The sequence below is a fragment of the Chelonoidis abingdonii genome, chromosome 9, assembly GCF_003597395.2.
Source record: "Chelonoidis abingdonii isolate Lonesome George chromosome 9, CheloAbing_2.0, whole genome shotgun sequence".
Lineage (NCBI taxonomy): Eukaryota > Metazoa > Chordata > Testudines > Testudinidae > Chelonoidis > Chelonoidis abingdonii.
Window position 1 is genome coordinate 82,064,365 of NC_133777.1, and position 21,619 is coordinate 82,085,983.

Genomic DNA, 21,619 nt, shown 5'->3' on the forward strand with positions numbered 1-21,619 from the left:
ATAAAAATAAAGTGTATCATGTTTATGAATAACCTCGTATCTTCATTATTTTTCAGATTAGGCAAATTGAATTTTAAGATTCCTGCAAAATTTTGAGCTAGTTTATTTGCCCAGAGATGCATGTTTCTTTGTCTGGGCTAAAGATTTTTTTTTTTCCCCTCCTTTCTTTCAGCCTGAACGAATTTCAGGGGAGCAATATGGGATTCATTCTGATGTATGGAGTTTAGGGATTTCCTTCATGGAGGTATGTAAACATAGATTGCTCTTTAAGTCACATTGAAAGAACTGAACTAAATCTAAGATTCAGATTATTTTTACACATTCCCTATTATACAACAAAGTTCCTTTTGTATATATAAGCTTAGCCACTGCTAAGTTTCTTCACTGTATCTAGAATGGATTCGTTCTCAGTGGGTCAAATCCACCTAGGTATGGAGAGCCCATATGCTCCAATTAAGCCCTTTGGTAGGGCTGTGTAGTGAGAGTGGGGATCGGGGTATGTGGAGTGCAGTTGGGAGGACATCTCTACACTCACTGGCGGTGGGGTTGTTCTATACCAGGTCTGAAAAGGCCAGTGCAGACTTGCCCACTAAGGGTGGGCCATCATAGGGCTGTGGAGATCCAGAGGCTGATCTGGGTAAATACCATTCTTGAACCCTAGTGGAGTTCCTTGCAGACAGCCTGATAATTGTGGCTTTGTGCCAGATGGGATGGATTTCTCACTGTGTGATTGGGTATTCACCAAAAGATCAACTTTTCACGTATGCTCGTGTTTCACACCCAGGGATGAAAGTAACTTACAGGACTTACGGGTACTGCCAGAGTCCTGAGGGGGCATGGCCTCAACCAGAAGAGGTGTGGCCTCTCAAAATTTAAAGGCCCTGGTGCACCGGCTGTGGCTGGGAGCTCCAGGGCCTTTAAATCAACCCAGACTCTCAGCTGCAGAGGTGTCTGGGAGCCCCTGGGACTCAGGTGCAAATTAAAGGGCCTGGGGCTCTGGTCACCAGAGCTCTGAGCCCTTTAAATCCCGGCCCCAGCCCAGCCACTGGAGCCGCAGGTAGGATTCAAAGGGCTCTGGGCTGCCCGCAGCCGTGGAGCTCTGAGCCCTTTAAATCACAGCTCCAGCCCGGCCGCCAGAGCCACAGGTGGGATGCAAAGGGCTCTGGGCTGCCTGCTGCAGTGAGGAGCCCAGAGCCCTTTAAATCCCTGCCGCAGAAGCTGGTGCGGTCTGGCATGGTGTACTGGCTCTTGCCAGTATGCCATGCTGGACCGTACCAGCTTACTTTCACCTTTGTTCACACCTAGAAGTGTCTCACTGAAACAAAGCTGTGCAAGGAGAATGTGGCCAGGTAGAAATATTGTAATGGGAGATACAGGTACATTCTGCAAGTGTGATTTTAGTAATTAATAAAATGTTCAGGTAAATTCTGATCCAGTGAAAATGTAAGTAGTCTGGTATATCTGCTTAGTACTCATCTGAGGTTCTTTAAACATAAATCTCATAGTTATTTACAAAGGTGAGCATCTTATGCTGTAGAAAACAACAGAAGGGCTAGAGTGCTTAGGATAACTAGAACTGCCAATCATTTGAGTAGCAATTGACAAGTGAAATCAGCTTGGCCTGATCAAGGAAAAAGGGAAAGGTGACTGATCTGGCATCAGAATTGGTTGTTGTGTTCGGGATCACCCAAGACTTTTGGTTGGAGGGCTGTTAGAGATCAGGTCTGACTGTTTTTATGCTTTTCTACTATATATATTTGTAGTTTGCGAGGAGAGTTGTCTGATAACAATATGACCACAGCATATGAAAGGAACTTCTAATGGCTGACCCATGGAGCAGCAGTGATGTTAACCTTAGTGTAAATAATGTGTCCCATTTTAATATAAGCTAAGTCGGAAGCAGTAGGAATAAAACAAGCAAAGGTTTCAAAGACCCTGCATGGTCATCACACAAAATCGAACTAAAGGTCATACACATACTTAACTGTGCATACAATGCTTTTTAAGGGGCACGCGGGCCTGTGGGTAACATAAGGCAAGAGACCATTAGTTAGATCCCTGATATTCTTTGCCTTGCATCATTGGCACAATACCATTGCTTTTCTCTTCTTTCTTTCCACCTGTCATCTCAGACTCCTAGCCTCTGTGGGAATCAGCAACACCTCCAGGCTGTCATATACTTCCATAAGTGTTACACTGTTCACCATCTAAGTGTCTAGAAAAAATATCTACCCAAAGATATGCTTGGACCTTAACTCAGAAAGATTTGTCCTGGCTTTGTATCCTCTTCCACATGCAGACAAAGGGACAATAGAATCCTACAGATGCCATTCCATTCTCTTTTGGTAGACTTCAAATAATGTTAACTTAGAGTGAAATTCCCTCCTGTACAGATGGCCAGTGGTGCGTAGACTTTTGCTTAAGTCCAGCGCAAGAAAGGGCTTAAATGGGACATAGCCTTTGTGCTGGCCCTCTGCATCTGGGTGAATTTCACCCCTAGAGAACTGGAAGTTAACCAAGACTCTCATATGTTACCTTATTGAATATATTTATATTTGTTGAAAAACACATGATTAAACTTAACCAGATTGAAAATACAGGCATCATGTGTTGCTTGTTTAACTTTGAATTATTGCACTCAGATCTTGTCAGTCTTTTTTCCAAGACTGATTAAAACTAACTCTGACTATACATATGCTTGTGACATATGCTAATGGGTCACAAGGGATGCAGTGCTGTTAATTCAACTTACTGCAGTTGGACGCCACTGTTGTCCATGATTACATCACTGGAGCTCTCTCAGAATTTTGGGAGAAATACAAAATTTATTCATGTCACCGCAGTCTCTGTAAGTGAGTGTAGTCAACAGGGGGCTAAAGTGAAATTGTAATGCATTCGTATTTGACCAGGGTAGACTGTTGGTTCATTTCTGTTCTGATATAAATCATCTACGTCGTGTATTTACCAGTGCATTAGCTGACTGTGAAGGCTGTACCACGATGTGTGCCCATGGACAAAAGTGTTACCTCTTTTCAACCTGAGCAACTAGTCAAAGTTTCAGGCCCTGTGAGTGTTCCAGTTGGGAGTAGGTATTTCTTTGTAGTTCAGTTTATTTACAAAGAATGTGCAAAGTCTTGTGTTTCTGTACACAGAGGGAATCAGTTAGCAGGAAACAGCTTCTTTTGCTCACAATACCAAGGGCACTCTTCTAATCTGCATCCCAAAAACCTTTTCCCAGGTTTCTTGCAGGGTCAACCATCTTGCTTTCGTCTGCTCCTTCAGTCTGTCTGACCTCAGTTTGTGTGTATTCCCTGTTCTCTCTCTCTCTCTCTCTCTCTCACACACACACACACACGCACACCCCTCTGCCCAAAACAATACTCAGCCAAAAGTTCCTGAGCAGGTTCACATGGGTGGGCCTTATGCTTACAGTTATGTTAATTGAAGGGTTAGTTCACACCTACTGTTCTCAATGGGGTTTTAAGCCAACCTATAACAAGGTTTCACCCAGCTCATAACAGCACCGACAGGCTCTAAAATATTAATAATTTCTTAGTAGACTAACGGTATGTTTTCACTACCAACGTTTCTGCACTTTAACGAGGCTGTGTAGTTGTGGCTCTCCCAGCGCCATAAAAACCCCACCCCCACGAGGGGAGTAGCTCGCAGTGCTAGTGCACTGTCTACACTGCCACTTGGCAGCGCTGAAACTTGCAGCGCTCGGGGGTAGGGGGGGTTTCACACCTCTGAGCAAGAAAGTTTCAGTGCTGTAAAGTGCCAGTGTAGACAAGGCCTTAGATACTGAATTTTAGTGTACACAAAATCACAGGTTAAGGATTATCAGAAGCTGATTTACAGCTTGTCTTTGTAATACTGATTTTTACATCATATCAGCCAATATTAGGGGGACATTTGGGGTCTATATTTACTCTCTTCTCTCAAGCCTTCTCAACCCGCTCTTCTCTCCTTCAGTGTGTCAGATGCACAGAACAATTTGGCTCTGTGTTCTTTGTTAATTGGTATGTCATCTGGTCCTCTGAGACCTCTCTTCAACATGATCGCTGTTTGATTGGAGTGGTTTGAGTGATGTGTTAAATGATGAGAGCAAGGACAGTGGCTTAGAAAAATATCTCAAGAAAGGTGAAGAAGCAGCTCAAAGAGCCATGCAAGGTCACTGTCATTACAGTAACTCTGTCTGTTGACATAGGGATTGGTGGTACACTATTCCAGGCTCCTGCTGATGAAGCAGAGAGGTCAGTTACAGTTTATTCTAGGATTTTAAAATTGTCTCAACTCACTTTTTTTTTTTAAATATCCAAACTCTTATGCCCGCAAGCTAGCAGTTAGTGCACATTGATTGACAAGAAATAATGTATTGGACCAAGATACCGAGAGCTGTTTGATGTATGATGATTAAACTCAGTTGTCAGAATCTTCTAATTTTATTTATTGTAAACCTCAAAAATACATTGAATTTCTTTGCTACAGTGCTCTGGGTAATCAGAAACTGGTTACTTTGCAAGTTTAAGAACACTGCCCAAGAAGTCTGTTGGCTGAGTTTAAAGAGTAGGCAAAGTAACAAGTTAACCTTGATGAGCCCCACCTTGTTAGATGCCAACCATCATCAATTGCCATTGAAATAAATGGGGCTGAGAGCAGTTTACATCTCACATGGAAAGGAAACATTATTGGCTTATTTCTTTGGAGTTTGTATTTTTTTCTTGTAAAAGTCCGCATTAATTCGATGTGTTATCCATAAACCTCTGTTCAGATATTTCACAGCAAATAGTTTATATATTTTCATGAGGTTTTTAGCTATAGTTTTATTTCAGTGCTTTTTGGTTGACAAAGCAAGTTCAATTTAAACAAGTGGCATTGCTGTCACTACACTGAAGACTGTGTCAGCACTTTCATTATAAACACTGTTTTTCAGGGGTTTATAACTCAGTCATAAAATGTATTCCAGGCAGAGTGACCAGATGTCCCGATTTTTGGGTCTTTTTCTTATATAGGCTCCTATTGTCCCCGTCCCGATTTTTCACATTTGCGGTCTGGTCACCCTAATTCCAGGCAGCTTGGGCTAAGTCGAAGTGCAGTTTGCAATCAGTGTGTTTAAGAGAACTGTGCCTGGCACATGGAGGAGGATAGTTTGAATGATCTAATAGCTCTTTGTAATCACTAATTAATACAATTTCAACTAGGGGTTACTGTCTGAAAGTGAACATTAGTGCTACCTAATGAAAATAAAACACACTTTGTTGTTTTTTAATAATGAGCACTCTTGTTTTAAGATGCTTTTTAGTTTTGTTATAATGCAAAAAGACTTGAAGGCAAGCTTTGCAGCATATTAGTCCACTACATGCACCGATTAATAAGTTTAAGGGGAAATGTATAAATGCTGGGGTTTTTGTTTCTAAAGTGATTTTTCTGCATATAATACCTGGTGCTTATATTTCACTTAATATTTGCAAGGCACTGTATAAACTTTTAACTAACACCCAGCTAATGCTCCTCCAAGATAGGTAAGTATTATTGACCCTATTTTAAAGATCGGGCACTTTTTATTCGTATCATTATTTGATTGTGTAATGCCAGCAGTGTGCTAGGCACCTTACAGATGTGTAAAATAACTAGGCCACTGACCTGAATAATTTAAAATTATAAATCTTGATCTTGTAATCAGATTCACTAGCATGGAGCCTCTTGATTGGGGCAACACACAAGCACAGCAGCCCGTGTTAGCAGATCCAGTTTGTGGATTAGGGCCTATATTGTATATACAAAAACAAGTGTTAATTGTTTATCATCATAAACTGAGGCAGTAAAGGTGAAATGATTTGTCCAGGCTATAGAGTAAGTGAGTGTTAGAGCTGGGATTTGAACATGGGTGATTTGACTTTCCATATACTATAAAGGTGTGCCTCTCACTTCACATCTTCCTTTGTATCCTTCTCAGTCTCAGCTCTCTTCCATTCTTTGTTCACTAAAGCAGCCTTTCTTTCTTTCTTTTTCTTTCTAGCCCCAAAAAGTCAGTGTTATCCCGTACAGGAAAGAAATGCTCTTGCACATCCATAATAATGATAAGAATTTGTTTTGCAATCCCATAAAATAAAATGTTCCTTTGATTATCTACAGTAATTTGTGTCTGTTTTCTTTTATTTGTGTATTTAGTAGACTTTACTTTATTTACGGACTTAGGAATTGTGTGTGGTAGTCAAGTTAACATGGAGTTTTAAGAGATGTTGCAGATTATTAGGCTATTGTGTGTTTTCAGTAATTAGGCATGTACCTCAATACATGGACAACATAACTGAACATTAAATATCCAGTGCATGTATATGCGGCATATATGTATTTCAGGCACACATGCATGTTTTTCTAGATAAATAAACTAAAATTGCTTAACATGCAATGTTCAGGCAATGGTAAGGGATTTTATATACTGACTCTTGAGCATACAGTACTTGGGCAAATAACAGAGGTGGTGACAGGGAGATTGCAGGTGTAGATGTGGAAAGATGAGACTTTAGGGTCAAGGATAATACCAAGCTTCTAACTAGCAGAGGCAAATAGAAGGTCTGAGTCTGCGGAGGGTGCTAGAAGAGAATGAAGTTCTACTTGAGGATACCCCTCTTGAGTGAGAGAAACACTTCTGTCTTTGAGATGTTTACCTGTAGGAAGCTGACACAAAGCCACGAGTGTATATAGTCAGAACAAGGAGAGGGAGTTGACAAGAAGGACTCTGTTAAGAATTCAAAATGTGTGTTCAGTTGAATATCGTCACTGTAGAAGTGGTTAAGGTTACCTTTAGAGATATGAGCTGGATTCTTAGCTGATCTTATGAGTCAAATTCATTCCTGTGTAGAGGGCCAGCACCACTTAAATCCTACTTAAACCCTGTTTTGAAGATCTAAGTGGTACCTTCGCACAGGGGTCAATTTTATCATGAGTAGGTAGAAGAGAAGGGAGGGCTGCAAATTGAAGCTTGTGGAATGCCTGACAGTTGGGTCTTGGGCCTTGGCTACATTGGCGCTTTACAGCGCTGCAACTTACTCGCTCAGGGATGTGAAAAAAACACCCCCTGAGCGCTGCAAGATACAGCGCTGTAAAGCGCCAGTGTAAACATTGCCGCTGCGCTGGGAGCATGGCTCCCAGCGCTGCAAGCTAAACCCCATGAGGATGTGGAATATGTGCAGTGCTGGGAGAGCTCTCTCCCAGCTCTGGCGCTGCGACTACTCTCGCACTTCAAAGTACTGCCGCGGCAGCGCTTTGAAGTTTCAAGTGTAGCCATACCCTTGGTGTGGAATTAGTCGCCACTGGAGACTGAATAAAAGTAATTTGTTACGTGCAGAATTGTGACAGGAAGTAAGCGTGAATGTCTACATGACTCCTGAAGGCAAGCCAGGAGCATGGAATGATCCAGGGTGTCAAAAGGCTGCATGGAGCAGAAGCAGCAAGAACATAATTAAAATACGCACTTATGATGATGGCAAGGGTCAAGCTTAAAAGGCAAATGAGAATTACATTTCAGCCCTGTGTAAAGCAAGGGCCTCAGAATCGTACGTGATTTTACATACCAGGTGTCACGGAGCATGGGGGAGTCAGAGCCCTGCACCCTCCCACTTCCTGTGATTCACTGTGACTCTCAGCCAGCCAGTAAAACAGAAGGTTTATTAGATGACAGGAGCACAGTCCAACACAGAACTTATAGGAACAGACAACAGGACCCCCTCAGTCAGGTCCCTTTTGGGGGGCAGGGAGCTTAGGCTCCCTCTCCCTCTCCAGCCCCTCCTCTGGCCTCCCTCTCTTTGTTCTCCAACACCTTCATTTGGCACCTTTGCAGGGGAGGGGTCCAGGCCATCAGTTGCCAGGAGACAGGGTGTCAGCCATTCTCTGTGCAGACAACATCACACTGGACCTCTCAGCTCTGCAACAGTCACATGCCCTTATCCCACCACCTAGATACATGAGAAATGCATAGTGGAAACTGAGCCACCCACACAGTATTCAGAGAAAACATTAAGAACATTCCCACTTCATCACACCAGGTATATCAAAATAGTGGGCCAAACAGGAGATATTTAGGATAGAGAGGCAGTCTTTACTGGAAAAGTCCTGACTTCTGAGAATTTGCAACAGAATTTTAAGTTATTGTACAGTTTGTGCTTCTTTTTTTATAGTAAAATATATATTTTTAAATGGGAGAGGGGAAGAGACCTGGAAGCCCCCTGGCAGCTGTTCATATCCTCTGGGGTTATACTACAGGTCCTATTATGTTAATTCTAGAATCATAGTGGGTTTTCTGACACTTGCAACATCTCCTAAAAAGCAACAAAGAGGCCTGTGGCACCTTAAAGACTAACAGATGTATTGGAGCATAATTTTCCGTGAGTGAATACCTACTTCGTCAGACGCATGTAATGGAAATGGCTTTTTACAGATCCAGACTAACAGGGCTACCCCTCTGATACTTAACATCTCCTAAGAGTGTGTTGCAATGTGAAGCTTTGGGCTGCATTTATTGTGTGTGTCTTAAACACATTGACATGCAAATCCACGTGCCAATCCTAATGTACAAAATCCAGACACAAATTTCTACAGCACTTAAGATTTACTTGTTTACTAGGATTTCTTAGATATCCATCACCATGGTATCTGGACTGCAGTACAACAAATTTTTAAAAGACTTACTGTTGCCCTAAACTGGTAACCCATCAATGTTCTCTTTGCCCATTGAACAGCAAAAGAACCGTAACTGAAAACCCTGCAAATTAAAACCACATTCTAAAAGTCCCCAAACACAGACTTAGATAGTCCCGTCAGGAGAAGCAAGTCCAAAGGCACAGACCACCACAGAGAATTCTTCACAGTTGATTCTGTGAATGAAGCCCTAGGGACAGGCAGCAAGAGCATTCTTATGCATAACAACTATTCTAACCGGCCATTGGAGATATGTGGACAATGGACATTGTATAACCAGAGCCTTGATCATTTCTGTCTTTGTAGATAACCCACATGCTAAATTGCACCAAAAAGTTAGGTGATAGTGAGTGTGGAGCATGAAGTAGAAATGTTATGTGCTTATGTCTTCCTGCCCTACTTCAAGGTCATGCATCCGACGAAGTGGGTATTCACCCACGAAAGCTCATGCTCCAAAACGTCTGTTAGTCTATAAGGTGCCACAAGACTCTTTGCTGCATTTTCAAGGGTAGAGTATATGTAAATCTTAATTTTCTGGAATTCTGCATTGTATCCATATAATGCATATGGTCAATATGGAATCCAGTTTGAAATTTTTTTATGAAAACTACCTACAGCATTTTCTGTATTATAAAAGAAAATATTGAAGAGGTTTAACCTGGGACTTTTCAGCTAGGAAGAGTGACCACTAAGGCGGGATATGATAAAGGGTTATGAAATCATGAATGGTGTGGAGGAATAGAGAAGTGTTACTTATCCTTTTACATAACACAAGAACTAGGGGTCATCTGATGAAATTAATGGGCATCAGGTTAAAAGCAAATAAAAGGAAGTATTTCTTCACAAAACGCACAGTTAACCTGCAGAACTTGTTTCAGTGGATGTTGTGAAGTCCAAAAGTACAACTGGGTTAAAAAAAAAGAGATAAGTTTATGGAGGATGGCTATTAGCCAAGATGGTGAGGGATGCAACCCCATGGTCTGGGCATCCCTAGCCTTTGACTGCCAGAAGCTGGAAGTGGGCCACAGGGGATGATCACTAAATAATTTGCCTGTTTTGTCCATTCCTTCTGAAACATCTGGCACTGGCCACTGTGGGAAGACAGGATACCGGGCTAGGTGGACCATTGGTCTGACCCAGTGTGGCCATTCTTATCTTCTTATGTCAGGCCTGTAAATTCAATGTGTCAAAAAGAATGTACACAAAGTGTCTCAAGAAAAATTCAATGTCCTAAATTCTGTCAAAAGCAAATTAAATTTAATTTTGGAATAATTTGCTTCCATGTTGAGGCCTGATCTCTCAGTTTGCAGCCCAATCTGTTCATACAACCAAAATGAGGGGTTTTTTAGAGTCCTCTAAAAAAGGAATAAAGGTTTAAAGTGGAGAGTATGAATCAGGCCGGTGCCGGCTGGTGTCGCTGTAGTCATTAAGAACGCCTGCTACCAGAAGACACCAGGTCAGCAGTAAATAAACATGTTACAAGAGCATTATTTCTTAACTCTTACATTGAGGAAACAAGTAATTGTTAAATCCTGATTAGATGGATCTGAGCACATTTCAGTAGATACAGTATGATGTGTTTTAAATTGCTTTCACTTTTTTTTCTTACTGCATCCCTTTAAACTAATAAAGATCACCGTTACTTCTATACCCAACTACCCAAGGACCCAGTAATGCTTGAGTGTGATGGGTAGTTACTTTATTGACTGCAAATCACTCCATAATAATGATATTATACACAGACCTGGAGGTTTTTAAAAAATATTTTGAAGTGAATTTAGTGCTTCTGAAAAATGCTGGATTGAAAACCCAGGAGACTGAAATTCTCTGTTTGCCCACAGAAGAGATACAGCATGGTCTTTTGCAGTACAGGGTTCCCAGCATTACCTCACCTATGTGCCAGCACCTTAACTTAATGGGACCAGTTCTAGGTGAGAGGGTAATTCAGTTTCCACATCACTTTTTGTTTTTTTCCTTTCACATTGTAACTGAGAACAGAATTGGATCCTGAGTCTTTGACCTGACTGTTAATAATTGCAGTGATGTTTCTGAGAAGCAGACACCTATCCAGTAGGAATTGTCTGTGCAGACAGCTGGAAAAGAAATGGCACATTTCCTCCTTTTTGAAATGAGCTTTTTCAAGTTATTTTAAATTGTAAAAGCAGTGTGTCTCAACCTTTCCAGACTACTGTACCTCTTTCAAGAGTCTGATTTATCTTGTGTACTCCCAAGTGTCACCTCACTTAAAAACTTACAAAATCAGACATAAAAATACAAAGGTGTCACAACACGCTATTACTGAAAAAGTGCTTACTTTCTCATTTTTACCATATAATTATAAAATAAATCAATTTGAATATACATATTGTACCTACATTTCAGTGTATAGTATACAGAACAGTATAAACAAATCATTGCCTATAAAATTTTAGTTTGTACTGACTTCGCTAGTGCTATCTATGTAGCCTGTTGTAAAAGTAGATGAGTTGATATGCTTTTGGAAGACATCTGAATACCCCCGAGGGGTACACATACCCCTGGTTGAGAACAACTGTGTTAAAGAATGACATTACGGTATCTCTTGCTCATACAACAGGCAATCACTTACTTCCTTTCTCATGCAAGTACTCCATATGAAGTCACTGTGACTAGTTATGGGTAAGATGAGCAGGATTTGCCTCATAACAACTTAAAGTAAATTTGTTTTTAATTCTTGAAAATATATTGTCTAGGCATATTTTATTTGATTTGTGCAAAGCAAAACATTTTAGAAACTGGCATCTAGAACAAAAAATTACCTATTTTTCTATGCTGTTTTGGAGTAATGTATCTAAACAATACCAGTCTACAAGGGTTCCACTTTTATCATCTTTACCCAGGCATCAGAATGAAGAAAGGCAGTGTCCAGCCATAACAGTAGTTTTGTGGTAGCAGAATTAGAAGTAAAGGTATCAGTGCCTGAGGGTTGGGTCATGAATTAATAATTGCTCTGTGGCAGTTGAGGCCAGTCAGAATAGCTGAAAATGGGGAAGTTGCCTTGCAGAGCGCTATCAATCACTCAGTGACCATAACTTCCAGTAATTAGTGTATTTTATGGGCCTTTGCTTCAGTGACTTGGAAGCACATATGCTCCACTCACAGCTAAACTTAGCCAGTGTAATATTCCAGGATGATTTATCTGCTTGCTGCACTGGGATGTAACCCTATATTAGGTGAAGATTGTGAACTAAGCTGCAATAAAGTGTAAGTTTAGGTACAGTTTGCCCAGGCTGAGATATCAATGTATCATGTTTTCCAGCATTCAACGCTAAGCCACAGTGGTCAGGCTTTGTAACACTGAAATAAATAAAACAATTAGGTCCCTGAATAGATGGATGGGAATAGCATTGTGTGTCTCTATGTAATATATAAAATATATATTAATGTGGCCTTCTCTTCACAGAAGGACCCACTGTAAAAAAACAATCTTCTGTTTTAAAAATAATAAAATATTAGAGATATTTATCAGCTGTATTTGCTTTTCTATGTTGTTATTACTGGTCTGCTATGGAGGATGCAACGGGCCAAAATCTTATCTTTACACTGATGTAAATCCAGACCAGCACCATTACTTCAATGGATTTGCGCCAGCGTAACCGACTTCGAAATCCGGGCCTGTAGGTTTTGAATGAGAGTGGAGCATGTGTTGTATTTTTGTTAATATCTTATAAGCTGTTAATTAATTGCTATGATATAGAGTTGTGCTTTATGTCCCTGTGGCTAGTACATTTTAAAATCTTAAGCACTTAGAGTGAGATCCACAAAGGTACTTGAGACCTAAACCTCTGTGGTTCAGGGGTCTAAGTCCCAGGTTTTGATTCCGCTGCAGTCCACAAAACTCCTGCTGAAACCTGTAGGCATCTAAACTTCCTTTGCACCCAAATTTTTCAGAGTCAGTGTTCCCTGAGTGCCTGTCTTCCTGCCTCTGAGCATGCACACTGCTCCCTCCCTCCAGGCACCCAGATGCCCAACTGGCTCCTGAGCCCCATGTTGTGTGTGGGGTCTGCCAATGTTGTGTGTGACACCTGGTCTGGTAGACAGTCTCTGAGCACGCCTACTGAACCAGGCCCCCCTTACATGGTGGTAGTGGTGCTGGACACTTACCTTAGACCTTTCAGCTCAGAGCGCTTGCCAGGGATGTGGGAGACCATGTTCAGTTCCCCCTCCCCTTAGAGGGTGAGAAGGGATTTGAACCAGGAGTCTCCCACCTCTCAGGAGAGTGCGCTAACCACTGAGATAGGGGATATTCTGATGTGAATAAATAATGAAAGAGTGGATGGAGCAAGAGAACTGGATCCTGGATCTCCCATCTCCGAGGTGGGTGCCCTAACCACTGGACTATGGGGTCATTCCCTTTCTGTCTCTCTAGACCAAAGACTGTGGTCTATGGTGGATAAATTTATCCATTCCACTGTGGATAAATGTTTAAATAGTCTTTGCGGCAGAGAGAGAGAATGGGAATGACCCTGTATTGCCGTGGTTAGAGCATCCCCATGGCAGATCGGCAATTTTACCCACGTAATTTTATTCACATGAGTAGTCTCATGGATTTCTGTGCGCTATCCATGTGAATTGTGCACGTGTTTACAGGATTGGGGACTGAGGTATGTGTATCCTTATGAATAAAGGAGAACAATAATGTCTATAGATAAGATGTAAGGATAAGAAGTTACACTGTTCTGAATCAGTACCTTTGCAGAACCTTATATATAAAGCAGATATAATTCTGAGGATCTGCAGATTGGGAGAAATATGCAATTTAGTGATCTTTAATTTGCAATTCATTTTTTTACAGTTCATGTTTTTAAAAAGCAAAAGTGAAACTAATTATCCTTATTTAAGGTGAATGAAGTTTGGCTTTTTAATATATTTTATAGAAAGAGATGTTGAACCAGGAAATGTCTCAAAGGTTATTAGGGCATATTTCTGTTGGGCCTGATGGTGTTAGTAATAAGCTTCTTCCTCATAGTTCTAGACATGAACAAATATGTCACTTCATCAGTCTCTGTTACTCGCACTTATGCCCCTCCGCAGGGGTCGCAGATTCCACAAGTTATCAACTAATGGCGTTATACATTAAAAATTGAAGCTTTCCTTACTCTGAGGCCTTTCAAGGCTTTGTTCTTAAACCCCAGACACTTTGGAGTGCAGCTGCAAACTGTACGCAGAAAATTAAATTAATTTGTAACTCTTTTTCTTTGTCCTGCATTACTAAATCCTGCAGATTTAATTGAAACCCTACTTCAAGATGCTTTGTGTTTCTATTCTTCTTTGTTGTCAGTTTAACCTCAGAAACACTTTAACACTGGTAAATTGCTGTTATATCCTTTGGATTTTTTTTTTTTACTGTGCAATAAGAGGACAGTGAAATTGATATGAGAGAGAAAAATCTTAGAGTAGTTTTTGAGGTATTTAATATTTATTAAGGTCTTACTGGAAGAGATTCAGATGATTTTAAGCCATCTATCTAGGAATGTATAAATTGGTCTTGGAATGGAATCTCACCTAGGGAATTTTATGTAATCCAGTAGTTAAGTCTGATTTTTAAAGTTTCCTATGTCTGAATGTTCCAAAGTGAAGGCTGCTTTTCCATAAAATGAGGCTTTAACTGCAGTGCACAATCTAAATGCAAAATCCTTAGATGGAAATTTAATTGTGTAAAATGTGCACAAGGTAATTAAGAACAAATTTTAGAACATTTCAGACTATAAAGTCCTCCTTCAGCTAGATCACTAGCAATATTGTAAGTGCTTATTTTCAATTTGCAGTTATGCTGAGAAACATGGAATGTGTCTAAATTAAGAATAAAACATCCCATGCTTTTCAGTATAACTGTAAATTAAAAACAACTTGCACAGCATAGACAATAATCTAAGTAGGAGACTTTGTAACTTGAGTGTCCTAACAAAATGTTCTGAGCTTCCTTCTTTGTTACTTTCTGAATACCATGTGGGTTGTTCTTCCAGGCTTGCTCAGTGACAGTAGTAATCCTTACTAGCAACACATCCCTTTGTAAGTTTGTTAATCAAGTGTCAATTCCTAACTTTTGAAAGAAGCAACTTTGTGTAGTGGTTAGAGCAAGGTATTTGTTAGCTAAGACTGGTGAGTCTATTGGGTAACTTTGACAAGTCCTTTAAGCGCTTTCTGGATTAGTTTTTCTGTGTATTTAAAACAAAACAAAACTTTATAAACCTTAGGTAGGAGAGAGTTTCTAAAGCGCTAGTGGGGTCTAGGCATCCAACTATTACTGACTTTCAACGAGCATGGAGTGCGTAACGCGCCTTTCTGCTTTTTGAAAATCTTCCCCTAGATATTGTAAAACATTTTGCAGTGTGTGTGGCGCTGTTCACCCTAGGATCTCAAAGTATTATTACTATTATAAATTAGACATTTGAGATTATTTATATGTATAATATATGACGTTATTATCTTAGAACTTGATCCTGCGCCATTGTTCCCACAAGTAGTTCTGAGGAACTCAATGGGAGTACTTGTGTAAGAACTACTCACAAGAATACTAGTTAGTTTGTAAGGCCAGAACGTTGGTCAATAACAGTGCAAGATTAAAATTTTACATTTTTCTAAGATGCTAATTTTGTATGTAAGTAAAGTGTGATGCTTTCTGACACTTGTGAGCAGCATGTGAGTAGTGGAAGATCATTAAGCAGTGGGACTGAAACGTGGTTGTTTCACAGTACAACAGTAGAATAGCATTGTTTGAAAACAAATTCCTGGCTGGTAGATGCTTTCGGAGTCTAATTCTCATTTATACTAAAGCCCTTTTGTACCACTCTGGTAATATAATTTACACTGACTTTTTTAAAGTACGTTTATACTTTCAAATGAGAATCAGGCCCTTAGAGTTTGAGCATTCCTCTCTCTCCATAATTTCAAAGCCCATGTAGAATACTCAGCACTTTCCTGACCCTAAGTGTTCAGATTTAAAATGTTTTGTTTTAAACCCAGTAGGATTTAAAAAAAAAAAAATAAAACTCTTCCTGAATTCCCTCATGTGAAAATAGAGGATGGGAGAGATTTTTTGATACTTTACCTCTGCTTCTGTACTTGGTGTCTTTTGCATTTTTCATCGGGCTTATGCCACTTATGTTTAAATTACTTCTTTAGTAAAGATGATAAAGGGTACAAAACTCCTGTTGGTCTAGCTCTAATTTGTTTGGTTTTTTGGTTGTTTTTTTTGCCTTTACTTTAACTGCTTCCCTGTTTATAAATCTCAATCTACATCCAGAGGTCATTGGTTGGCTGAACTTAAACCATTTTACTCAGTAAATTTAATTAAGAAAATACAGTGCAACTCATAAGCAAATGAGTTTTTCCTAGTTTTAAACCAAACCACCCTCTTGAGTGCTGATTGCCTTGCTCGACCCCTGGTGATATAGAAACAGGCAAAATTAAAAAGGACATTAAAGCTTCATTAAATCTGAAACACATTTAGTACAGTGACATATCTGCAGGCTATTTCAGGGAAGATTACATACTCTTTGGTAAGTTTCTTAATTTATAATACCTTGACAATCTTGGGGGGAGGGAAAGCCCTCTGACTAGATCAACACAATAATGGTTCTAGGAGGTTCAGACTTGTCGCATTCTGCTTTGTTGTTGTATTGTTTTGCAGTTGTGAGTGAAGTTCTTTACCTGAGGAAGTCCATTGTGTTTAGGGATGGTTTTTTTTGTTTTGTTTTGTTAGTTGGTTATCGCCTCTGAAGAACTGATTCTTCTGTACTCCTGTCTTTTCAAAGCGCCTTTACCTCTTTTTATTTGTTTGACAGAAAATTAGTTCCACAATTATTCTGCTACATTTAGGGATGGATCCCGCAGTCCTCATGTAGGTAAAACTCCCGTTAGAGTGAATGATTAGGGAAAGGGATTGACAGTTGGGACTCGAATGAAGAGTTTGGAGTCGTGATTGACGTCAGTGAGGGTTTTGCCTATGTGAGTACCACGTAAGGACTGCAGAACTCAGCCCTGTGTGTATACCTGTATGTTTCCTCCTGCTGTGTCATGAGATGATATAGTTTTGTGTGTTTGTGTTAATATAATATGTAATGGTAATAATTAAACCCACAAAAGTAAGAACATTTAGGATTCTTTTCTCTTACACTCACTCCATGGTGCCTAAAACTTGCAGGTTTCTATGCTAGTCTAACAATAATACACAGTCCTTAGGCCAACAGCAGTTAATCATGTCGCTGAGTGATGCATTCAGCTCTAAAGGGGAGAAGGTACTTGTGTTCTTCACAGTGGGCCCTGCCCCACCAGGTTTGACCAGCCAAGAAGGCTCAAGACTGTAAGGGAGACAGAAATGACATAAAGAGACACAGCCTCCAGCCTTCACCTCATTTATTTTCCTTTGCTTGTTGGAACTGTTGATGATGTGGATTTTGTTAAACAGCAGCATTGAGCTCGGTGCTTCATTCAGAAATAAAAATTGACAGTTTCTGGTCCCAAAGAATTGACAGAAAGACAGACAGAAGAGACCCAGAGAAAGACATTAGCTTAGATGTCTTCTCTTTAGAGGGTGGTGAGGATAGGGTGGAGGGTTCTGATTTGCCTTATTGCACCTCTGGTGTGCAGTTAGCACAGCTTGTAGTGGGGGTTAGTGTTGGGGGCTACCTGGCAGAAGTGAGTTTGTAGGAGGGATTTTAGTGAGGTGAGAGTGGAATGATGCATATTATGGTTGCTACAGTCCCTTTTCCTATGGTAAATTAAGGGCTCAGTGGAGATCTTAATGTTTCATTTCCTCACTTTTGTGATTTTTAAATCAAGGCCTTAGCATTAATTTTTGGAGAGGTGATTTCCTTTGGGGTTTAAAACAAAATCTGAATGAGATTCTGAGAATGATGAATGACACAATAGCCCACTGTTTTTCTGAGCCACCCATGTCTTGTCACATGAGTGTTAGTAGGGACCCTTAAACAACACTTTCTGATATCGTGAACTATAATAGCTCCTCCTCAATCACTATGCAGACTCCCACTGGTATGGTTATAGAAGAGATTAGGCTGAATCTTCCGATGATGCATGGAGATTATCATGTGCAACTCTCATAACATACGTAATAAGTACATGTGCAAAAATGTTACTGTACATACTTAGTAGCCCTTTTGTAGCTCATTATTAGGGCCCTACCAAATTCATGGTCCGTTTTGGTCAATTTCACGGTCATAGGATATTAAAAATTGTAAATTTCATGATTTCAGCTACTTAAATCTGAAATTTCACGATGTTATAAGTAGGGGGTCCTGACTCAAAAAGGAATTGTGGGGGTGGGAGAATGGAAGATTATTGGAGGGGTTGTGATACTGCTACCCTTACTTCTGCGCTACTGCTGGCGGCGGCACTGCCTTCAGAGCTGGGCAGCTGGAGATTGGCAACTGCTGGCTGGGATCCCAGCTCTGAAGGCAGTGCTGCTACCAGCAGCAGCACAGAAGTAAGGATGGCATGGCATGGTATTGCCACCCTCACTTCTGCGCTGCTGCCTGCAGAGTGGGCGCCTGGCCAACAGCTGCTGCTCTCCAGCTGTCCAGCTCTGAAGGCAGCGCAGAAGTAAGGGTGACAATACCGTGACCCCTGTGCAACTCCCTTTTGGGTCAGGACACCCAATTTGAGAAACGCTGGTCTTCTCCGTGAAATCTGTATAATATAGGGTAAAAGCACACAAAAGATCAGATTTCATGGCGGGGAGACCAGATTTCACGGTCCGTGATGCATTTTTCATGGCCATAAACTTGGTAGGGCCCTACTCATTATCTTTGCATGTCTGTAGAAATTCATTACCAATAATAAATAAATGCAGCAAAGGCTCTCTTTCTCTCTCGATCACAAAAAACCTCACTTTCCTTTTTTGTGGTCTGTCACATATGCCTTTTACATGAATGCCTCAAGAACTTGTCTACTCAGAATTGGTAATAATGCTTCTATAGTGCCTTTTCCTCTGAGCATCTCAAGTTTTACGGACCTAATTAAGCCTCACAACAATGCTTGTATTATACCTGTTTGTGTCATACCCTGTGATACATGCAGCGATACAGCTCGTGTGGTCACCTCATGAGGTATTTGCCTGAGTAGAGGCAATGGACTGCTGGTTTTAGCCTTTATGTGCGAACTAAAAAGCTCTAGTGTCTTGCCCATGGTTATATGGTAAGTCAGTGGCACAAGAAGATCAGGTGCTGGTTATTACAGATCCCATCTTGTCTGATCACTTTAAAATGACCACAATGATTTTTTGAAAAAATGTGGTTTAACAAAAGTGCTGTAAGGCTGAGATACCAACCTGGGACAAAATAGGAATCTATCTTGAAAATGATAGACCTTACCATGTACCAGCATTAGCAGGTGCTGTAATAATGTATTAATTGCCATTTAAAAACAATTTATGGCAATATGTCAACTCTATTTTGTATATAACCTAAAATATAATTAAAGAAAATACAGAGTGGGATGTTGTAGATTCCATGCTCTTTCCCTTCCCCCAAAGTTCCTGGCCAAAGACTTTGAAGCAACCAAGGAGGAGATTGACCTCTGACCAACCCACATTTTACCCTGAGCCCAGTGTGTGCTAAACCAAGATTTAGGGAGTTTAGTAAAAGCTGTGTGGATACCCATGCATTGCAGATATAATTAGTAAAGTTCAGTGTCATTTGCCTCACTACTGAGGCTTGATGATTTCATTTAAGGAGCTCTTTGAAAACTGGGACATGGCACATGCTACGTGGTGGGATAGACATATTTTTGTTGGCTAAATCAAAATGAAAAGTGTGCATACTTTATAACAAAGCCTTAATTTTATTTGTAAACAAAGCATAATCATGAATGACTCCATTCTAAATACAGCTCTTACTGTGTTCTCAGGATTATTTTTGCTCACATATATTTTTTTTGCAATTTGTACAATAGTGAGAGATAAGTACTTTTCTCTCTTTAAGAAAATATGCCTTCCATGCAAATCTATATAACTAGACAAATATTATTTTCTTTCCCAGCTTGCTCTTGGGAGGTTTCCATATCCTCAGGTAAGATTGTTCATTACTGCTGCTTGCCACTGTGACATTCATTCCTATGTATGAAGGTGCAGAGAGCAACTGTGAACATTTGAGCGACATACAAATAAATCTGTCCTGTTAAATTGAAAAGTGGTATCTTTAAGGAGTCATTTAGAAGTATATCTCTGATTTTTTTATTTTTATTTTTTTAAACGGTATTTCTTTTTTCCCTTGGGAGGATGGAAGAGATTATGATGAGGATGGTGATTGTTTTATTGTGAGATTAAAGGATTTTTTAATTACTCTGATAATAAGATAGTGGTAGCTCCTCTTTCTTTTCATTTTTAATGCAGATTATGAATTTTGGCAAAATAGTTTAAGACCCTCAGGAATTAAATTTATGGTGTGAGATGACATGTTTGGTGTGTTTTTTCCTAATGTTCTCATTTAATAGGGTCTAATAAAATGCCAATATTTTACATACCAGGTACAATTTTCACACTCAGCATTGGCCTGATTCTGCTCCCATTGAAGTCCATGGTAAAACGCCTGTTAACTTCAGTGAGGGCAGAATAAGACCCTGTACTAAGTATTCTTGAAAAATGCCATTTGTGGAGAATTTGGCTTTTATCTATATGGTTATTCCTAAAAATCACGAGTCTCCAAAAATAATGGCCAATTCAGGTAGAGTTCTGAACTCTAAAATATTATTGCAAGATGGATAACAAAATCCAAAATAAAAAGCTGTGGTATCATTCTTAAAATTATTCCTCTTTCTGGGAGAAAAAGTGAAAAAGTTCAGGGGATACAATGAATTATTTGAATTTTTTTTTATGGTTTCATATGTTTTATGCCCACTGTTTCCCAAGTATTTTGGTCTGTACAGAGTGGAGTGCCTAGAGGCATGTCTGATTTAAAGGTGGTGTTGGTTTATGCTCTTTAAGCATCTATTAACTTGCTATTGTTATGCAAATAACTGTTGTATTACACATACTGATTTATGCATGGTTAGATTCTGCAGATGCCTCATGAACATGGTTATTGAATAATAGGATAGGACTCGTTCTCCTTCCTATTTTTGTAAACTGTTTTAATCAAATTCTCCTGACACTTTCATGGACTTTTAAAGATTCTGTGTATGTAGAAATATACCAGTCTTTCCCTTTTGTACCTGCTGTGGATAAAAGTCTTGGCTGATTTAGAGAAATAACATTAATGTTTTAACAGAACATAGCTTAGAGTTTTTATCCATATTTTTCAACTAACACTCTCCTCTGAGAGAGAATCCAAAAAAGAGGTACTTGTGCAAAGCATCATTTTTTAGAGTTACATATTCACATCACTTTAGTCCAATAAAAGATATTACCTGACCCACCTTGTCTCTGTAATAGTCACATCATGTTAGTTAAGAAAGTATCAATGTATCTATTGTAGATAGTGGTACATAACTACATAAAAAATTGACTGTGGGTTGCAGCTTTCATCATGGAAGCATTGGGGTTATTTTTAGTCTGCGTATGCGTTGAAATTTTATTATTTCTGCTGATTATATATTTTCAAAAGCAGTGTCAATATATTTTCATAGTAGGAGCAAAATACATGATTAGCAATTTAAGATGCTTTTTGCTCTTCTAATTAAAAATGGCATTTTTAACATATAAAATATCTGAGACGGTAAGACTTTGAAATATGGGCTGGTAAGTAAAAGCAACTATTTTCCATAAGTATTTTTAATATAAATAGTATGCATCTTAAATATATACTTTCATGGTTGATCATAATAGCCCCAAAGATACATTGTGGTCTCGTGACTGAGTATTATTTTTTTTAACTGCCTGTATATACATATTTAGATCACTGTACGGGCCTGATCCTACAAA

The 21,619-nt window shown here is 39.7% G+C and overlaps 1 protein-coding gene across 5 annotated transcripts in view; it reads left to right on the plus strand.

Moving 5' to 3' along the window:
* Nucleotides 1–21,619, plus strand: part of MAP2K5 (mitogen-activated protein kinase kinase 5) — a 195,315-nt gene that overhangs the window by 111,562 nt on the left and 62,134 nt on the right. For all 5 annotated transcript variants that reach the window (XR_004371552.2, XM_075069741.1, XM_032764314.2 and 2 more), the window contains 2 exons: nucleotides 173–244; nucleotides 19,740–19,769. Coding sequence is in view for 4 of the 5 variants with exons in the window: in XM_075069741.1 (XP_074925842.1) it covers nucleotides 173–244; nucleotides 19,740–19,769 (102 nt within the window). In the remaining variant the exon portion in view is untranslated. The remainder of the gene's footprint in view (nucleotides 1–172; nucleotides 245–19,739; nucleotides 19,770–21,619) is intronic.